This window comes from Dicentrarchus labrax, unplaced genomic scaffold, assembly GCF_905237075.1.
Source record: "Dicentrarchus labrax unplaced genomic scaffold, dlabrax2021, whole genome shotgun sequence".
NCBI lineage: Eukaryota > Metazoa > Chordata > Actinopteri > Moronidae > Dicentrarchus > Dicentrarchus labrax.
In genome coordinates this window covers 33,947,191-33,969,416 of record NW_026136720.1, presented here as the reverse complement: position 1 = coordinate 33,969,416, position 22,226 = coordinate 33,947,191, and the positions used below count along the sequence as shown (strand labels likewise).

At 39.6% G+C, this 22,226-nt stretch overlaps 2 protein-coding genes across 4 annotated transcripts in view; one reads left to right on the top strand and one right to left on the bottom strand.

The window, feature by feature from the left end:
• The window catches only part of LOC127352667 (NACHT, LRR and PYD domains-containing protein 12-like), a 160,653-nt gene that overhangs the window by 54,820 nt on the left and 83,607 nt on the right, over nucleotides 1-22,226 (bottom strand). The window lies entirely within an intron of this gene.
• On the top strand, nucleotides 6,301-22,103 carry LOC127352670 (NACHT, LRR and PYD domains-containing protein 12). Of its 3 annotated transcripts, none has more exons than XM_051381239.1 (14): nucleotides 6,301-6,852; nucleotides 9,805-10,087; nucleotides 10,938-11,006; nucleotides 12,323-14,183; nucleotides 14,495-14,668; nucleotides 15,361-15,534; nucleotides 16,156-16,196; nucleotides 16,379-16,485; nucleotides 16,889-16,935; nucleotides 18,136-18,350; nucleotides 18,567-18,832; nucleotides 19,343-19,462; nucleotides 19,604-19,745; nucleotides 20,364-22,103. In XM_051381239.1, exons 1-14 carry the CDS (start codon nucleotides 6,808-6,810, stop codon nucleotides 20,678-20,680), a joined length of 3,861 nt encoding a protein of 1,286 aa, XP_051237199.1. In that variant the 5' UTR covers nucleotides 6,301-6,807; the 3' UTR covers nucleotides 20,681-22,103. The 3 variants fall into 3 exon arrangements, 2 of the variants coding, with proteins under 2 accessions (XP_051237199.1, XP_051237200.1); XM_051381240.1 differs by having other exon boundaries at nucleotides 6,301-6,889; XR_007881159.1 differs by lacking the exons at nucleotides 18,567-18,832; nucleotides 20,364-22,103 and having other exon boundaries at nucleotides 19,604-19,743.

Here is a 22,226-nt window from a genome sequence, read left to right as displayed (position 1 = left end):
GCAGGGAACCTGACCCTCCGGGCGCCTGCTCGGAGGGATTGGTGCCGTGGGTCCAGTGCAACAAATGCGCAAAATGGTTTCACACCATTTGTGTCGGCTGGGAGGAGCTGGACAAAGATGAATTTTGGTGTTTTTGGTGTCTGAATTTGTTTGATAAGTTTGTTATTTAGTTTGTTTTTAATTTGATTATCTGTTGTCTATTTGTTTGTATATATTGTAAATATTGTATATATTGTAAATATTGCTGTTTTTCAATTTAGTAAAATATTTTTTGTCGTATCATTTGTCTTTTGATTAAATAATATAATTGTATGCATGAACATTTATTTGTTATATTATGCTACATACTAACTCTGCACTGAGTCCATTACAGGTAATTGTTATATGAGCATACAGCATATGTGTCTGTAATTGCTAAATTAAATGCATCAGCTTGTATTTTAAATGAGAAGTGTTTAACAAAATATCCAGTAGGTGGCGGTATAGCGGTATAACTGCATAAATTAGAGTTCTTAAAGCATTGTATCTTATTTTGAAGGGGGAAAGTACGATCCCAGATGAGTTGATGTTAGTTTGTCAGTCTCAGGAACAACTTAATAATATAATAACACCGGCAGTGTTCAATGTTTACAGCGGGCGGACGCTGCCGTTTGACTCAGGACACCGGCAGCTCACGGCTAAATCACCGGTGTTAGCATCCTTTTACCGACTCTAGTAAAGACCGCGCAAAAGTAAATGTTTAAAACGATACACGGTTAGAAAGGTAAGAAGTTCGTCTTTACTTTAGCACCTTAAAATCAACCGAAACCATTACATGATCATTTAACTTAGTAGTTAAAGGGAATTCATATCGAATATTAGCATGAAAATCGTTCGGGTTAGGGTTCCGGTACGTTAACAAACAAAACAAGAAAAAACAAAGTGCACCAACACACCGAGGCGGCCGTACGTGGCGCCATCTTGTTATAGATGAGGCGCCATCTTGTTATAGATGAGGCGCCATCTTGTTATAGATGTGCATATATTGATGTGCATCTGTCTGTTGCAGTGAAACTACACTACGCTACAACTTCAATAAGCATATTTTAGATACTGTATAACCTACATGTTTTATGGGTTAGGGTTAGGAAGAATACGCTACGTCATATAAACTTGACTTTGCTCATTTTTATATAATCATTTTTATATATACAAGTTACAAAGTGTTTCACACAGGGCAACAAGTAGATTTTGCAACAGTAGTGTCACGTTCAGACTTCACCTGGGTTTAACATATTTGTCCACGTAAAAAATATTACAAAACTACAAAAAGTAAAACAAATATAAAAAGATAATAGTTTAATATATTTCAGGCACAGAAATTCAATCAATGCATAAACTAGAATGCTATAATATACCGGACAGAGAATTTTATTTAGCCCAATATTTAAATAAAAAAAACAATCCCTAACCAGATATAGACTCAGTGACCGTAAACTCACTATTGAAACTGATCACCAAAAGAGAGAATGGCTAGAAAGAACAAAGAGAATTTGTACCTAATGTGAATTTAATTTTCTCACAAGATGTCCAAAATACAAAGATAGAACTTGTATTTTATAATTGTATTGTATTAATAGTATTTATATTATAGCGTGAACTGGTCTTCAGAGTCACGTGCTACGGTAAGCCTACTCACTCATTCCCGGTTCACTTCCTGCTCTGTGTACACTGTTTGGTGCTGTAGCTCTGTCAGTGAACGCTAAATATACATTAGTTTTACTCGTTAACATTTAAACGTAGACTAGTTCTACTTAAACACTCGGAGTTTCTCCCTCTTTTAGTGACTTTTCACTACTTTCAAAGTTTTTCATACACTCTAGTTTCATTAGCATTAGCAGTTAGCTATGGCTTCTCCCTCTCCCTCTCCTCTGTCCTGCTCAGTGTGTCAGATGTTCAGTTATTCCTCTGCCCTCTGGTACCTGTATTAAATGTAGTTTATTAACTGCGCTGGAGGCGAGGCTTAGTGAGTTAGAGGAACGGCACCGCACCACAGAGATATCTTTAGCCGCTATAGTTAGCCAGCCCCCAGTAGCCGGTGCGGTCCGACCGAAGGTAGCTTCTGTTAGCTCGGTAGTTCCCCCGGTAGTTCCTCCGGTAGTTCCCCCGGTAGTTCCCCCGGTAGTTCCCGAGCAGCCGGGAAGACAGGGAGGCTGGGTGACTGAGCGAAGGAAGACTAGAACGGCGAAGCCCACAGTTCACCACCAACCGATTCACGTTTCTAATACATTTTCCCCACTCAGCGATACACCCGCTGAGGAACCAACTCTGGTTATTGGCAGCTCCATAGTCAGAAACGTGAAGAAAATGATGTGGGCTTCATTGATAACTGGAAGCCTTTTTGGGGAAAACCTGGTCTGATTAGGAGAGACGGCATCCATCCCACTTTGGATGGAGCGGCTCTCTTATCTAGAAATATGGCGAAGTTTATTTCTAAAACCTGACAGTCCAGAGTTGGGACCAGGAAGCAGAGCTGCTGTCTTAGACTCTTCTCTGCGCTTTCTTTAGAACAGTCACCCACCCAAAACCCCATAGAGACTGTGTCTGTCCCCCGACCACCTAAACTATTTAAAGAAATAAAAACAAGAGGAGTTCAACATAAAAATCTAATAAAAATTAAAACCAACTCCTCAGTAGCACAAAATAAGAGAATGAAATGTGGGCTGTTAAATATCAGGTCTCTGTCCTCTAAAGCTGTTTTAGTGAATGAACTAATATCAGATTATGATATTGATTTACTTTGTCTTACTGAGACCTGGTTGTCCCACGCGGAGTATGTTAGCCTAAATGAATCCACCCCCCCCAGTCATATTAATACTCACATTCCTCGAGGCACTGGCCGAGGAGGTGGAGTAGCAGCCATATATGATTCGAGCGTTTTAATGGACCCTAAACCTAAACTAAATTATAATTCATTTGAAAGTCTTGTTCTTAGTCTTTCTCACCCAATCTGGAAAACACTGCAGCCAGTTCTATTTGTTATAGTGTACCGCGCTCCTGGACCGTACTCTGATTTTATATCTGAATTTTCAGAGTTTCTATCAAGTTTAGTCCTTAAATCAGATAAAGTAATTATTGTAGGTGATTTTAATATTCATGTGGATGTTGACAATGACAGCCTTAGTAACGCATTTATATCATTAATAGACTCAATTGGCTTCTGTCAGAGTGTAAATAAACCAACTCATTGTTTTAATCACACTCTTGACCTTGTTCTATCATATGGCATTGATATTGAACATTTAATAGTCTTCCCACATAATCCTTTCCTATCTGACCATTATTTAATAACTTTTGAATTCATACTATTAGATTATAAGCCATTAGGCAAAACTTCCTACAGCAGATGTCTATCTGACAGTGCTGTAGCTAAATTTAAGGAGGAGATTCCTTCAGTGTTTAATTCAATGCCATGTCTGAATTTAACAGAGTCCTATAACGACTTTAGTCCCTCTGAAATTGATAATCTTGTTGATAGTGCTGCAGGCTCACTACGATCAACATTAGACTCTATCGCTCCTATAAAAAGGAAATTATTAAAACATAGGAGACTAGCACCTTGGTACAACCACCAAACCCCCAGTTAAAACAAATAGCTAGAAAATCTGAAAGGAAATGGCGCTCTTCCAAATTATCAGAATATCGTTCAATTTGGCAAGATAATCTTAAAATTTATAGAAAGGCCCTCCGTAATGCCAGAGGAGCCTATTACTCAGCACTAATAGAAGAAAATAAGAACAACCCTAGGTTCCTCTTCAGCACTGTAGCCAGGCTGACAGAGAGTCACAGCTCTATCGAGCCGCATATCCCCATAAACTTAAGTAGCAATGACTTCATGAGCTTCTTCTATAATAAAATTATTACTATTAGAGAAAAGATTAATCACCAACTGCCATCAACAGTTATCAGTGGCTCTCCAAGTTCAGGGACTTCTGTCAATGTAAACTTAGATATATATTTAGACTGTTTTTCTGCTATCGATCTTCATCAGTTAACTTCAATCATTTCTTCATCGAAGCCATCAACCTGTCTATTAGACCCGATCCCAACTAGGCTGCTTAAAGAAGTTGTTCCCTTAATTGGCACTTCTTTACTGGATATGATTAATCTTTCTTTATTATCAGGATATGTACCACAGTCCTTTAAAGTAGCTGTAATTAAACCCCTTCTTAAAAAGTCCACTCTTGACCCAGGGGTTTTAGCCAACTATAGACCGATTTCTAACCTCCCCTTCCTCTCTAAGATTCTGGAGAAAGTAGTCGCCAAAGAGTTGTGTGACTTTCTACATAACAATAGTTTATTTGAGGATTTTCAGTCAGGATTTAGAGTTCATCATAGCACAGAGACAGCTCTGGTTAAAGTTAATAATGACCTTCTGACTGCTTCTGACAATGGACTTGTCTCTGTACTTGTATTATTAGATCTTAGTGCTGCATTTGACACCATTGACCATGATATTCTTTTACAGAGACTTGAGCATCAAATTGGCATTAAAGGAACCGCACTAAGCTGGTTTAAGTCATACTTATCAGATCGTTCTCAGTTTGTACATGTTAACGATGAATCCTCCATAAATACTAAAGTTAGTCATGGAGTTCCACAAGGTTCTGTACTTGGACCAATACTATTTACTTTATATATGCTCCCTTTAGGCAACATTATTAGGAATCACTCCATTAACTTTCACTGTTATGCAGATGATACGCAGTTATATCTATCAATCAAACCCAATGAAATTAATCAATTATCTAAATTACAAACATGTCTTACGGACATAAAATCCTGGATGACCTGCAATTTTCTGATGTTAAACTCAGAAAAAACTGAAATTCTTGTTCTTGGCCCCAAAAACCTTAGAGACTCACTGTCTAAAGATATAGTCACTCTAGATGGCATTAACTTGGCCTCTAGCACCACTGTCAGGAATCTTGGAGTTATCTTTGATCAGGATTTGTCATTTAACTCCCACATAAAGCAGACCTCTAGGACCGCCTTCTTTTATTTACGTAATATTAGAAAAATTAGACACATCCTATCACAGACAGATGCAGAAAAACTAATCCATGCATTTGTTACTTCAAGGCTGGATTACTGCAACTCTTTATTATCAGGTTGCCCCAATAAGTCCATTAAAACGCTCCAATTAATTCAGAACGCTGCAGCACGAGTACTGACAGGAACTAGAAAAAGAGATCACATCTCTCCTGTACTAGCTACTCTGCATTGGCTCCCTGTAAAATGTAGAATTGAATTTAAAATACTCCTCCTCACCTATAAAGCTCTTCATGGTCAGGCCCCTTCATATCTTAAAGAGCTCATAGTACCCTATTACCCCACTAGAACATTACGTTCTCTGAATGCAGGGCTACTTGTGGTTCCTATAGTCTCTAAAAGAAGAACAGGAGCCAGAGCCTTCAGTTACCAAGCTCCTCTCCTGTGGAACCAGCTTCCAGTTGTGGTTCGGGAGGCAGACACCCTCACCACATTTAAGAGTAGGCTTAAGACATTCCTCTTTGATAAAGCTTATAGTTAGGGCTGGATCAGGTGAGTCCTGAACCATCCCTTAGTTATGCTGCTATAGGCCTAGACTATCGGGGGATTTCCCATGGTGCACTGAGCTACTCTCTTCCTCTCTCTTTCTGCACTCATTCATGTCCCATTAATGCATGTTACTAACTCCACTTCTTCCCCGGAGTTCTTGTGCTTTCTCGTCTCGCAGGTTCTCATGGATCCTGGTGGAGCCTCCTGCCATGGTCCTGCTTGACTGCCATTGCCAATACTGTTGTTGCTGTGCACCTGTCTGTCTGTCTGTCTCTCGCTCTCTCTCTCTGCCTCTCTCTCTCTCTCTCTCTCTCTCTCTCTCTCTCTCTCTCTCTCTCTCTCTGTCTCTCTCTCACCCCAACTGGTCGAGACAGACGACCACCCACCTAGAGCCGGAGGATCTGTCCTAGGTTTCTGCCTTTTAACAGGCAGTTTTTCCTTGCCCTTGTCGCCAAGTGCTTGCTCATGGTGGTACTGTTGGGTCTCTGTAATTAATGTTAAAGAGTTCGGTCTAGACCTGCTCTATTTGAAAAGTGTCCTGAGATAACTTCTGTTATGAATTGGCGCTATACAAATAAAATTGAATTGAATTGAATATTCTACATCTGACGTGCTTTGCTTTTAGAATACCAAGAGCGAGAACCAAAGACCAAAACATACTAGGCACACAGCAATCAGACTGAAATGGTGTGAAAATAGTAATAAAATACACACACACACAGGGGCTCACAGGACTGTGACATTTATGACCTCCAGTTGGTCTATGTGACTCACACTCATCTTATCTTCAGCTGAACTTTACAAGACATCTTTATACAGAATGAGGACTGTGGACTTTGTCCTCCATTTATTACAGTGCAGTTGTGTTCTGAAGGATCATAAATCTTTGATAGTTTCAGTGTAAGTGTGTCAGCTATCTGTTGGTTAGTGTCAGTCAACCTCTCTGTCTCTCTGTTGATGAGTTTACAGACTGTTCTCCCTCTCACATTCAACCAATAACCTGTTTGTCTTTCTCTTCCTCTTTTTGGGGCTTCAGTCTTCCTGCAGTTTGGACTTTTTGGAGCTCTGTCAGTGTCTCAAGCTGCTGTTACTCTCCCATAAGACCTTTCAGTGACCCCTGCTGCTGACTGGCAGCACTACAGCTCAGACTGGGTTTCTGCTCTGACGTCAGACTGACGTTTCTGGACTCTGATTTGAAGGAATGAGGGTGTGACGGCTGTCCTTCAGATGAACACAGACACCAGCAGCGACTGTCAGCGTCTGCATACGAAGGTAGAAAGTCTCTTTGAGCTCATCTGGACTTTAACAGGTGAGAACCCTGACAGGTAACATGACACAGCTTTGATTAAGGAACTCTGCTGTCATTGGTTATATTTTGGGACTACACAATAAACTTGTAGATGAGAGCAGTGATGAATTCTTTCAACACTGTTATTAACTGTTTGTAGCTCTGAATATTCATGAATTAATTCACTAATTATTTTATGATGTGTGACTTTTTGGACAAAATGACCCTTTTCATGTTCACTTTAGTCGGATTTAATCTGCACCAGGAAACAAATGAGATTATAATCTGAGTTGACGTCACTGCTGACATCTGAGGGAGAACTGGTCTGACAGCCTTTGACTGAAACTTGATCAGTTTATTCTCTGACTGTACACAACTACACTCCATGCAGTGAATCAAAGCCCAGCAGCTGTTTGGAAGATGGGTAATGAAGCCCTTTGGCTTGTCGATTGAGTTCTGTGTCTGGAAGAGTGGAAAGTAACCACTGGGGTCACATGGTTCACACATGCTTCATGGTGCATTCGTGTGCACCTTGTAAACTCTGTAATCTGTGGCCACGAGAGTTGTTTAAAAAAGTTGGGTTTTTTTCTTATTTATTAATGGCTAGATGCTAAAATCATAATATCATATTCAGCTCTACAGAATTTGAAAGTTCTTAAAAATAAAATCACACCTATTTCAGGAAACTCTGCCACATTGTTTTTTCAGCATCTCTCCAGGTACCCCTGTGTTGCTTTTCATGTTGTTTCATTGCATAATCTTTTAATAATTACATGCTAAACTCATGTCCAATATTACTGCAGTGCTACATGGGTATGTGGATATTTTTGAAATGCATCTAAAAAATAAAATAAAACTTTTGTCAGCAAACTCTACCAGATTCCTGTTCAACATATCCCCTGTTCATGTTGATTTACTGCACTGATTCAACAATTCATAAACTTTGTTCCCATGCATCACTGAGTTGAATATCAGGTTGTTTTACTGCATTATTTGTGTTATAATTTCATGCTTAAGTCATGCCAAATATGCATACAGAAAATATGCATGTTTTATGATGATATTGGAATATATAGAAATGAGCATTTGATATCAATAAACGATCTGAATATTTCGAATTATTCATGAATTGATTAGATGTCCAGATCAAAAACTCTTGGTTCTCCCAAAGCCAGCCAAAAGTATAAAATCAGAGATCATTAAAAAACAATAACAGAAACTACACCTGTAGTAAGATTACTACACTATACACTATAAAATAATTCAAAATCCAAATCTGCCTATGTAGAACTGAATGGGCTATTGTTGTTTTTAGAATCTGACTTTTTACATTTCTGTAGTGAAAGAACAAGAAAGTAATGAAAGATACATTTTAACAAAAGAAAATAAGAAACAAATAAGAAGTGTCTCGTTCTAAACAACCCTTGTGTTATGACCAGACCAAGAAAACTGGACTTAATTGCACAACTCAACATACAGGGATTCAGTGAATAGATAATAGTTAATTTACTAGCAAAGTTCGGTACACAGGAGATCCAATAACAGGCAACAAGTCCAAGGGGCAAAGGCAAAAAACAGGCAAAGAATCTAAAAACCAAAGTACAAGTACCACGAGAGAGAACGCTGGAACACTTGACTAAACAGACAAAGAAACTGGCACAGACAGGAGAAAACACAGATACTATATATTACACAGGTGTGGGGTTAATCAGGGACAATTACAGGTGATTACAGGGGGGCAAACAATTACAACTGGCGGCAAACACACAAGGACAGGAAGTGAAGGGATCTGAAATGAGAGGGAAAGGATAGCAGAAAATAAAATAGGAAACACATGAATTAAAAAAAAAAAAACACACTGAACGATGTCACCTTGTGGCCATTTGAGTACAGATTACAGAGTTGACAAGGTGCACCTGAAGGCACCATGAAGTCCTCGTAGGAACCCACATGTTACACCTTATAAAGCTATGATGGATGGAAGTCTTTATGTTTTTTGGTCCCTGTGACGTATAAAAGAGGCGTTTCACACCAATGAGGGATCGGTTTACACATGTATGTCATGTTGAGTAGCTGTTTGATTAGTGCTTCATAGGTGCCCATCCAATCCATTCCTCAACGACGTTTCACTTTGACACAGGCAGATATTGGATAAAGGCTGAAGAAATAATAACTCAAATACTGACACACACACATAATAGACAGTAAATTAACAGTCTGTGTTTAATTCAGAATATATTTGATCCACCAGCCAGCACCTATTTTAGTGAGAAATAATGAAACTGCCTCTCATTCACACAGTCTTCTTCACCTTACAATGGAGGCTGTAGCAAGTTGAGGAGACAAAATTGTCAAAACGTTGATATTCATGGATTATATTGGTGCCAAATACAAAAAGACTGTATATGATGGAGCTTCAAGAATGATTTATTTATAGTTGGAGAACCACAGACATTAAACTCAGAAACTAAATTACAAAATAAAACGTTGTGTTGCACCTTCCTGTTCCGCTGTATGTGAAATGCACAGATCTGGGAAATTAAACTTGGAACAGATTCATTTCTGATGGCGTTTCTTTGTGATGTAGTTTTCATACATGATGGACCAACAAAAGTTTGTGTTGTTTATATTTTGTGTTGTGCTGATGTGAAGTTTGAATGGATGTAATGAAGACTTGCAGAGGTTGAAGAGGAGACTGAAAGCTCCTGAGTGCCTCTCTCCAAAGTCAAAGTTTTTTGGGTTTTTTTAGAATTAAACTGTGATGTAAAACAAAACGTATATTTTAACATAAGAAATTACAAGAAATATCAGTCCCTCATCCTAACATTGACTCTAGTGGCAGCTCGTGTGTCGGCCGATCAGAACTCCTGTTGCTGCTCTGACACGTTTCTGTTCCAGTTTTTCTTCTGGTTGATGATACTGTCTGATTTTAACAGGGAGCCACGATGACGAAAGTAGACCTTTTGAACACTCTGGAGGATTTAAGAGCCGATGAATTCAAGGCCTTCAAATGGTATCTGCGGCAGCCTGACATCCTGGAAGGGTACTCGACCATCAGAGTGTCCAAACTGGAGTGGGCAGAAAGGCTGGACACAGTGGATGTGATGGTGAACACCTATAAACTTCACGGGGCTCTGAAGGTGACCATGAAGGTTTTACAGAAGATGAGTAGGGGCGATCTGGTGCAGAGTCTGTCAGACACCAGCTCAGGACCAGAAGGTCAGTCACACTTTTCTTTTATTTCAATCTTCAGGTAAAAAGAGTGGGTTGATAACATAATACTTGTAAAGGAACAGGGTCTTAGTATAGAAGCTCCTTGATTGTCTGATCTTGGAATCATTTCATCGTGTTACAGAGCTTTTAACAGACCAGCAGCAAACATAGGACCTTCAAGACTACTACTATACTGCGGTACTATAATTCATTATTACTTAAATATATTGTACATATATTGGTACATTGTTTTCGACATTCACCAATGGCTGATGAACATTTTGGTCAAAACACTGTAAGTGTGTCCAGTCATTTGGCTGATGTGCAAATATATTGTTCATGCTGTTATCTGTAGTGACACAGACAAGATTACTTCCTGTGTTAATGTGTGAGTACAACTAAGGGTTAAGAGCAGTGTGGATATGGTTAAAAGTTTAGGTTTTACTAACTGTGTGTTAGATGAGAGTAATGCAGTTGATCACAGATTGTTAACTGACTGTGAGCAGTATTTTTTCCCCCAGTATATTTAATACCAGTACATCCTATTGAGTGCTATTTCTGTTTATGATGATAGGAATTCAAATAAAGTTATAAATATAATAACTTGTCATTGATCTCATCCATTATTATTTTGTAGTTTGATTTACTCATGTATTCCCTTTTTTAAAAACCCCACGTAAAGAGCCCAGAATAGTTGTACCTACAAATTAAGATTCAGTGGAGTTGAGATCACACTCTAACTAATTAGCAAGATGAAATTATATAAGTGACGACCCTCCTATGATTGACCTAATGATACATGATAAGTAATAAATCAAATTGAAAGTATAACATATAATCTCTCTCTCTCTCTCAGGATCAGTGGATGTCAAATATGTTGGAGAGACTTCAGAGAACAGAGGACCTTCCTCCTCTCAGTGTGAAGGTAAAGCTGCTGTATTCTCTTCTCAGCGACTAATGGTTACGTCCACTATTAGGTGGCAGCTGTAGTTGTTATGCTGGGGTGTATAAAATATAATTATGTATTCAAACCTGAACTTTAAATGGAACCCTGACTATGAAGACTTGTAGGCCTTAATATGCTATAGTTACCCTCTCCTACTAAAATAGATTGTTAGAAACACATGAAATATTTTCTTTACTTCAAAAATCCACAATGTTTAATTTAATTTTGACCTATGGAGGCTGCCATGACTTTTTACCAATCCACAGTAGAGAAAGCAGCCATACAATGCCAGACCGTGCTGCTTTTGGTTGTACTGTCCTTTCAAAGGGGCAACAAAGGAAGTGATGTAAGTCTTCACAGCTTTCCTTTAAGGAAGAGGAGAAAGGTGTGGCCAAATACAATTTCGTAAAGACCCATGTCTGTGCTCTCACCTTTTCTCTCCTGATGCACTTGATGCAACCACAGCTGCTGGTTATAAGTGGAGACAAAAATCAAATGATATGCCAACAATTTTTTGCCACAAGGAGTCTAACCGCCTTCAGATAGTGAGTGAAATCCATTCTAAGAAACGTGAAAGACACGAGATGCTGGATGCTCTCCTGCTAGGATGTAACGTTGATGTAGGTTGATATAGAACATAACTCCAGAGTTTATAAACTGTTTAATGATTATAGGTTATTGATTGAATCAACTACATATAGAACATAACTCTAGAGTTTATAAACTGTTTAATGATTATAGGTTATTGATTGAATCAACTACATATAGAACTTAGCTCCTAAGTCCATTATTTTATTATTTATATTCCTTTAGTCCGTAAGGGTCCACCAAAAATCAAAACAAATCAAAGGGTTTCATTAAAATTAGTCCAAGTTGTGAATATTGTCATTTAAAGTCCGTTGCTTACTGTCTGTATGTTGGCTGCTGTAAATCTTTGGCTTCCGTCATTCAAGTGTCATCACGCCCAGAAAAAGTAAGACAAATTTACCGTAAGCTGTTTTTTGTCAAGTTTGTTGAACAAAACTCAGAAGAAGTAGCAGTTAGAGAGTATTTCCATCAGTGCAGGGCAAGAGTTTTTTGCTAAAATAATTAAACGCCAGTCCCATATAGACGCCTGTCCCCAATAAAGGCATGTGATTTAAGCAATTAAATACTGTGTATAAAGTCTTCATAGACAGGGTTCCTTTTTTATCTGTTACACCATAACAAAGTTCTGACAGGCACCTTGCTCCAACTGAAACTGCAAATTCAGTTTGACTGCAGTTTAGTTTGTTGTTTCTATTTATGTCACACAGATGAGATTGTTCCAGTACCAAAACCACGACACATCTCCCATTACCAACACTTGCTTCAATCAGACCTACAGGATAAATTTATGTGCGCAGAAGATGGGTGGATAGAGAGGAAGGATGAGCAACTTTTGGTTGATATCTACACAGAGCTGTACATCACAGCTGGAGTTGGCACACACATCAACAAACAGCATGAGGTCAGACAGATTGAGGCGGTGGGAAAGTCTTTAGAAACAGAGACACCAATTAAACCCAGTGACATATTCAAACCCCCCTCTGGAAAAACAAGAGCCATAAGAACAGTGCTGACCAGGGGAATCGCAGGAATTGGCAAAACATTTCTTGTGCTCAAGTTTGTGTTGGACTGGTCTGAAGGAAGAGCCAATCAAGATGTTCATCTCATATTTCCCTTCACCTTCCGCCAGCTGAATTCGTGGAAGGGTGAAAAGTTCTGTTTGGCAAAGCTCATTCATAAATGTATCAGGGAGACCAAACACATCCCAGAAGAAGCTCTGAATCACATCTTTACAACACTGCAGTCATCAGGAAACACCAACTATGACAGAAGTAAATTCAAACTTCTGTTTGTTTTGGATGGACTGGATGAGAGCCGCCTTCAACTGGACTGCTCTACCAATAAAACCCTGAACACAGACTTCGATGTGACAAAGTCGACCTCAGTGGATGTGCTGCTGTCAAACCTCATCAGAGGTAATCTGCTTCCGTCTGCTCGCCTCTGGATAACCACACGACCTGCAGCAGCCAATCAGATCCATTCTGATTTTATTGACAAAATGACAGAGGTCAGAGGGTTCACTGACCCACAGAAGGAGGAGTACTTCAGGAAGAGGTTCACAGATGAGGAGCAGGCCAGCAGGATCATCTCCCACATCAAGACATTACGAAGCGTCCACATCATGTGCCACATCCCAGTCTTCTGCTGGATCACTGCCACAGGTCTGGAGGGTGTGTTGAAGACCAGAGAGGGAGGAGAGCTCCCCAAAACCCTGACTGAGATGTACGTAGAATTCCTGGTGTTTCAGATTCATCAGACAAAAGAGAAGTACGGCCAAGAACAGTGCGTTCAGTACATTAAGTCATTAGCAAAACTGGCTTTCCACCAGCTGGAAAAGGGCAATCTGATCTTCTACGAGAAAGATCTGAAAGAGAGCGGCATTGATGTCAGAGGAGCCTCAGTGTGCTCAGGAGTGTTCACAGAGATCTTTAAAGAGGAGAGTGTACTGTACCAGCACAAGGTCTTCAGCTTTGTCTATCTGAGTGTTCAGGAGTTTTTGGCAGCTTTATATGTGGAGATGTCACTCATCAACAGAAACAAGAATGTGATGTCTGAGCCAGCGCAAACTGTTGGCGAACATGTGCGAATGGTTTTCAGCAAAACGTCAGTGACAGCAGTCCACAAGTTTGCAATTGACAAGGCCTTACAGAGTCCAAATGGACACCTGGACTTGTTCCTCCGCTTCCTCCTGGGTCTCTCTCTGCCAACCAATCAGACCAAACTCCCTCAAGGCCTACTGAAAGAGAGAAGAAGCTCTGAGACCAATCAGGAAACAGTTGTGTACATTAAGAAGAAGATCAGTGAGAATCTGTCTCCAGAGAGAAACATCAATCTGTTCCACTGTCTGAATGAACTGAATGATCATTCTCTAGTGGAGGAGATCCAACAGTACCTGAGTTCAGGAAGTCTCTCCACAGATGAACTGTCTCCTGCTCAGTGGTCAGCTCTGGTCTTCATCTTACTGTCATCAGAAACAGATCTGGATGTGTTTGACCTGAAGAAATACTCTGCTTCAGAGGAGGCTCTTCTGAGGCTGCTGCCAGTGGTCAAAGCCTCCAACAAAGCTCTGTAAGTGCACAGATATCTGAAGATAACTAACACTAGCCAGCTACTAGACACTACCTAGAAAAAATACAGTTTAGTTTATGTAAAGCTAAATGTCACTGATGCCACAGATAAGACATTGTATTTGACATTTTGTGAAATAACTGTTTCCAGTCATAAATACAATAAAAGCCAGTGATTATCCAAAATGTTAAAATGTCAACTGAGAATCATGCATGATAACTCGTCAACTTAAAGAGGGAGACCATAGATATACGGTATGTGTACAACAGAAACAGTATCAGTGTTTGTCTTTATCACTAACTCTCCTTCAGGCTGAGTGGCTGCAATCTGTCGAAGAGAAGCTGTGAAGCTCTGTCCTCAGTTCTCAGCTCCCAGTCCTCCAGTCTGAGAGAGCTGGACCTGAGTGACAACAACCTGCAGGATTCAGGAGTGAAGCTGCTCTGTTCAGCACTGGAGAATCCACACTGTAAACTGGAGACTCTCAGGTCAGCTCACACTGTGATGCTTTTGTGTAATGTTGGGGGACATAAAGCATTTAATGCTCTATATTTGTATTGCATGAAACATAAATAATCTTCATTGCTGAAAGAATTGAAAATCCAAACCATGTGATACAGAATTGTGTCTCAGGCTTGTTAAGTGTCCATTAACTTTGACCATGTTTGGATAAGTATATCTTTAGTTTCCAGAAGATCCTCTGATCTAATATTTGTTTCAAGCAGATAAACAGTCCCTCTGGAAATGTTTTGATGCAAATTCAACCAACCCCTTTGAATTCTGTGTGACCTTGCTATGTAGTTGTAGTTTTCTTCACAAAGCGTTGAGCCATACGTCACTAAACTCAGTTCTTTTTTTCTATTTTTTCTATTTTTAATTAATTACACACACAAACTAAATAATTTTTGGGAAAGCAGGACTTTCAGGCTGCAACAATTACAAAACAAGCCTGTGAAATCCTGGAGGGACTGCAAGTTACTTTCTAAAATAGAATTATTTCTGGGGTTTTTTCCCCTGCAAATACTATATTTATAAGTTGTAGTGGCATTTGGATTATCCACGATGATAACGATGAAGTCCCTCAACTCATTTTAGGACATAGTAATGTTGAGTTACACAAACCTGAACACAACTGATTGGATTATAAATTATTTTTATCTCCATCTTTTATTCTTTTCAGATTGAGGGGCTGCAGGTTGTCAGAGATCAGCTGTTCTTCTCTGGCCTCAGCTCTGAAGTCCAACCCCTCCCATCTGAGAGAGCTGGACCTGAGTAACAACAAGCTGCGGGATTCAGGAGTTAAGCTGCTGTCTGATCTTTTGAAGAGTCCACATTGCAGACTGGAGACTCTGAGGTCAGTTGGGGGTCCGACTCAGTCCATCCTGGTTTCAGCAATAGTGTACTAAACACAGGGAGGTAAATTGATTACTATTAGATAGCCATCCAGTTCAGCCTTCAATTATGAGAGCATCCCAACAAACCAGTAGGAGTCTGTAGTGTAGCAACAAGGACGAGAACCCTCACAGCCAACTATATAGAGGGATATTGGGATTTGAGCTTTGGGTTCCTGCCTTCTGCCCAGATGTAGCCTAGAACAGAAACTCAGTGATTTGACCACTGAAGGCAGTTCATCCTTTTTTATCTTGTGTTTGATTTCTTCTCTGTGTTCTTTTATTCTTCCACAAGCATTCAAATACAGGCTTTCAATGTAAGGCACAGCAGCCTTTTTACAGTCAGTTGTAACTTTATCAGACATATGGGCAGAGTGATCTAAATTAATGACTAGTTATTTTTTATAAATGCAGACAGAGAACATGAGTGTTAGCAGTTAGTTGTAGTCTTTGCAGTGAAGATATGCAACGCAAAGCATTTGATCAGTTGGACTGTGTCAGGACTTGGAAGCTGGCTAGCTCAAAGGATGAACAATCAATGTAAACTTAATCAATAACTTTTGGGATTGTGTTGATCTTTGCAGCATCGATAACACGTTGATCCCAACTGACAAACCAAGAAAACGTGAGTATTGAAACAAAGTTCCCCATTCCTTGAACTATTGTATGTTAAAATCTGAACTTAAAATTAGCACATGTTCATAGTACAACAAAAATATTTTGCAGCTCCATTATGTTAGAACTGTTTGTAAATTGTGAAGCATTTTGGTGACTATTTTTTCCATCATCGTTCTTTCTTTTTAAAAGACAACTCTGATGTCAAACTGGATGTGAAAGAAAACCTGCCCGACAAAGACACTGAGACAAGACAGGAGCCGCTGGACAGTGTGAAGTCCTCCAGTTATGACAAGATGGTACTTGGATTTTTTTTTTTTTTTTAAATAGTCTTAAGACAGCAATATGATAGATAGATAATCTTTTCTCATGTGGAGTTCAGCTGCAGCTTAAGCTAATATAGATTGCTGGTAGAACCAGGATCAGTCCAGCAACTGACTACGTAATAAGCTACTGCCTGAGTAAATCAGTGTTTTTGCACATTTATTGAGACCCTCTAACTTCACAAAGTTGGACCCCTGCGTAGCCTTTTCTAACACACTTTAACACTGTCACCCCGTTGATACCATATGTTCTCTGATCCGTACAATGTGCTTGAGTGGAATGGACAGTGTGGGTAAAGTATTTCATCACTTTATAAACACTGTCGGAAAATTTGGACATTTCTGTTAAAATAACTCTTTTGTGACTTTTTAATTCCAGACTCCATTATCGTTCTCACCTGAACACACAGCTGAATCTTCATACAGGTATTATTATAAAATTACTTTTCCAACTTCTTTCATGATTCATTGAGTTTGTGATTCTAAACAGCTAATGATTGTCAGTCTGCTATTAAAAGAAATAATATAAACGCATACTCAGCCTCCACATGAAATTCACATCATTTTCAGTTTCTTTACCACTGGGGGAATCCAACCATGTTTGTGGAAAACACACAATTCCTTGACTGTTACATACCATCATGCTAATTTAGAGAGATCTTTAGAGAGATTGTGCTGCTGAAGAGAGGAGCAGAGCTGAAAGAGTCCCCGGGTACTGAAGAATATCTCTTGATAACAGAAGGCACAGAGTTGTAATCAACTTATCACTGCTAGTTTTTTCCTGCGCATGTTTGTTGATGAACAACGAGCACTCACCAAAATGTTTGGTGGTTGGCCACAGAAATTGCTGTAGATTCAGTTTTAGATACGGGACACTCATAGCAATCTTGGTAACTTCTAATCTTTAGAACAATGAAGTATGTTCACAAAAGAACCAGCACACTTGGATCTGCCACCATCTTACCAGTCACCATCCCAACAGCAGAGGCTGTCAGGTGAACTTCTCAAACCACCACTACATTTATTAACTTTAACTGTGTGTGCATAAATGTTCCTCACAAAAATCCCTATCAACTTGAAAACGTTCCCATTGAAGTTCCTCATAATCCACCTACTGCAATCCCACAATTAACCATGAATGAAAACACAATGCAAATCCCTTATGAACAGTGATAAACATATTGTTCTTTTGGAGATCGGTGTGATCGGCTGAGCTTTCCAGATGGCCTCATCCAATGCTCGGAAATCCTTGGATATTTCTTTCTGCACAAGTGGGAAACTGACAGGTTGCTGTATTCACATGAGTTCCAGACAGGACATCAGGAACTAAATTGAATATCCCTTTCCAATACTCAACTGGGAACAAGAACTCTTGCAACCTAGGTGCCCACTGAATCAGACGAATATGAGGTTTTTGATGCCCCAGACCATAGACGAATGAACTAATTCTTCCTTCTGTGTAGCTACATTGTAGCCCGTTTTGTGACTTCAGGCTGCAGCCTTCTCACTCAATACTGGACTACATTCAAAACTTGCTGTTCCCATTTGTCACCTTGAAACATCGAATAAGGTCCAGGTTGAAAAATACTTGTTATATTAATTGAGCCCTTCTCCTGTCTCCTACAGGTTCAGGTGTCCTGGTCCAGGTGTGTTCAAGTGTGCTTTCACGGAACTGGTGTTTGTTATGGCTCAGGAGGCTGAGCTGCTGTACAAGACTGTCCAATGGGATGAGAGCCTCCTCCAATCAGTGGGCAAGATGGCTGCAGGGCCGCTGTTCAAAATCCAGTGTTCTGAAAATGCTGTCTGTCAGCTCCACCTCCCACACTGTGAAACAACAGATGGTAAAGACACAGCTATTTTCAATGATAACAATGAACAAGTAAAATTGACAGGATTTATATGAGTGTGGAGCACTTTGTTAAAATTTGCTGCATCCTTGGGATTCTCCAGAGTTAATGACAATAGATTCATTTGAACTCTCTGAACTCATTAATTAGTCAGAGAGGAACCTGTTTCAGCAGTAAGACAAAAGGTTAACAGCTCTTTGCTTTTTTCAGCACTGCTTGTTGATGGCCTGTTTTCTGTCCTCCACATCACTGATGATGGGATGAGCTTCTTAAAGCCACTGGACATTACAGACACTCATGTGGTTGTGAAGGTCCCTCACCTCTCTGCCTTTGGCCTCATCTGGGATTACGTTAAAAGGTTTCTGAACACCTCACTGCCAGTAATTGGCCAAGTTCTGCTGTCCATCCGACCTCTGGACATAGAACACCCAGTACTCGACGTATTCCTGCTGCAAGGCAACATCCCTCTGCATGAGGTAAAGCTATCTGTCATTGTTGGCCATCAGTCTAAACTCACAAGATACTGCCCTGGTTAAAGGTCCAGTATGGATTTAGTGGCATATAGCAGTGAGATTGCAGATTGCATACCCCTCGCATCACACTACCCTACAAACATTTAGGAGAAACCTACACAGATGCATAACTCTTTAACAATGTGAGCCACCTGCCAGAGCCAGAGTTTGGTTTGCTCCTTCTGTAGATAAAATAATATTATTTTATATAATGTATACAAATATTTATTAGCACCCAACTAAATTTTATAAATCCTTATGAACCTTTCAGTAATCTTTGCGAAAGATATGACTGCCCACATACTGTTACACTTATTCTAGGGTTTTTAAAATTATGTCTCCTTAATTATGTCTGTGTCTTTATTTGATCTTAACTCTTTCTGTGAATCACATCTGTTGTTTTTAAATGTGTATAAATAAAACTGATAACTGTTTGAGCATGAAGTCTGTAAACAAAATGTCCTGTTACTGAAGGTTGCCGCCCAACAAGGAGATGCTGAGAACATCAGGATCTTCTCAACTTTCTGTCATCTCAACTTTGGTGAAACGTACCGTGTCTGTTGTGAACCTGAGGGCTCCACAATAAAGCCTGATGTAAGTCAAGTCACTTCTACATTTCTAGTGGTTTTAAACCGAATGATCATGAATACAATCTTGGCTGCATGTTGAAAACATCCACGTTCAGTAAGAAAACTGATTTTCCAACAAAAATGATGCGTTGCTTCTGGTTTTCAGCGTGCTCCATTTCACACAGAGTGTGGACCGACTTTCAGTCCAACATTTGAAGTTTTCCTGCTGACAAACCCACAGAAACTCACTCTGATGGTCCAGGACCAAGAGAAGAAAGAAGTGCTTAAACATGTTGTGTATCTGACAGGTAAATGCTTCACCCTACTGCAGCAGCAAATGTAATAGACTCTGCACATTCAGTAACCTTCACATTTGCTCCATATCATTTCATTCTTTATTTAGGCTATAAGTATTTAGCAAATTAATACAAATCCACCACTGGGAATGCTGAAGTATTTTGAAGGTTTGAATTTGAGAAGGGGAATTTTATGAAATTACAAATAATGACATTTATAAAAGCAACCTGGGTTTTTCTTTCTTACGTCCTCGCTGTGAGCAACCTCTCACTCAGCATGTCTTTATCCGTCCTCCTCAAAGAAAATTAAGTTTACTTTCCATATCTTCAAAAAAAGTCAGCTTGAATACAACAGCTGATAGATTAACTAGTAGCTGATGATAAACTGAATTTAATTGAATAATAGAAAATGTTCAAAATTGTAATAAAGGATACAGGAAGGAGAGCGTGCTAAGAGTGTTAATTAGCTATATAACCTGCAAACTGACGTTAGAAGGTCACTTCTAAAACCCCAGTTCTTGTTTGTTTGGTGGCTCGTTCAACAAGACGTCCAGGTTCGATAAGAAACCAGAAAGAAACACAAAAAGTGATTGTTAGTAAACAAATGTCTTCTCCCTGGTTGTCTTCTAGGTCTAAGGAGGGAAAATCAACAGAGGAAGGTATCAGTAGAGGACAGGGTCTCAGCGGAAGAGAGGGTGCGTTCCATTCGGCCACAGTTTGTAGTAAGAGTGTCTGAACCTGTTCTGAACCGGCTCCTGGATAAACTCTTCCACCAGCGCATTATAAATGATGATGAAATGGAGTCAGCCAAATCAAAAGTCAGAGCAGAGAGAGCGCGAGATGTCAACGACATGGCGCGAAAAAAGGGATCTGAAGCCAGCTCAGTCCTGATCGCGGCTCTCTGTGAGGTGGATCCATGCCTCTCCAAAGAGCTGAAATTAATGTGAAGCCAAAGCAAGAAACTGTATGAACTACAAACCTTCAGTGTTTAACATCTGTAAATAAAAGATTGACATAATTGTTTGTGCCTTATATGTAATGATATTTCTGAAACTGGGTAAAGATAACATTAACATGATGATATATTTTCCACATACACAATTTATACTCATTAGAGTTGTTTGATGTCAATGTGACCCCAGGCTGTTTTAGCTTTATAAAACCTATATACGAACATATTGTTTGGTATTGTTTTCGTCTGTGGTGTGCTTTGTATTTTGTCCCTGTTTTTCTACAGGAGTGTGCCGCCTGTCTTGCGGGAGATCTCTGAACGCAACCCGTAGGTCTCCTCACTGACTGGTTAATGGCTTAGGCTCGGCTGGTGGAGTGTCGACTGCTGGTTGGTTCTCCATGTGACCTCCGCAACATCCATCGTGTTTAAAACATCGGGCCTCACAGCAATCGTTGACAGAAAAACCTAGCAGCAGCATCGTTCCATCCTTGGTCCGTTAAGAGTGTGTTTTGTAATAGCGTTGTGGTTCACGAGTTGTGGAGTTAGTATTATATTGTTTTTTTGTATGGTTGTATATAGTGGGTGTTGTAGGGGTGAACTGCCATTTTCTTTTGTACTGTTTTTGTCCTGTTTTTCATTTGGTTAGGGAGGTAGGGTTGGTGAATGTCTTTTGTTTTACTCGTATGTTAAACAGGGATTACCGTAAAACTTCTAATAATAGCCCGGGCATTTATTTGCTTAAATCACTGAACTCCCCCTGCCTTTATTGGGGACAGGCCTTTATTGGGGACAGGCCTTTAATACCTTTAGCACAAAACTAAACTAACTGCTGCTTCTCTTGAGGTTTGTTCAGCAAATTTAACAACTAACATGATTATTATGATGCTTCAGAGGTTTTTTTCCGTCTCTCTTGTTTACTGTGTTACCGGTAATTCAGAATTAATTAACGTTATACTTTGTTGTTGATAGTTTTTGTAAAATATAGTGAACGATTGAATTGTGGAGAATCTATAACTGATCTAATGATGTTCATTATGGACATGTTGACAGAAGTTTAAACATTTATATTTGTGTAGGAAATTGAAACGACTTAAAACTCGCTCAATCAGGCGACCTGGTGGGTTTTAAGAGGTTTTATACATCGCGATCATTTCTATAAAATCCAGACCAGGCCTCTATTGGAGACATGCGTTTATTTGTCAAAACGTGTAGCCACACCAGGCTTTTAAAAGAGACCTGCGTCTATTAGGGACCCTGCTTTTATTGGAAGTTTTACGGCAGTCAGCATTTTGTTTCAGAGTTAGATCTGTTTTGTTTGTTGTATGTTGTTTTGGCCTCGGTTCACCCTGAAGGTTGTTCCTGGTTTTTGTTGCACCTTTTCCCCATTTGTAAATAAATCACTTCACTTTATTGTTTAACCCGTGTCTGTTGTTGGTTTGGGGATCGGGGTAGTATTATTGGTTATTATTTTCTTCTTACATTTAACAAACATTTTACAAACTTGTCCTGGTGGTTTTGTCTGATATTTCGGTCACTATTTT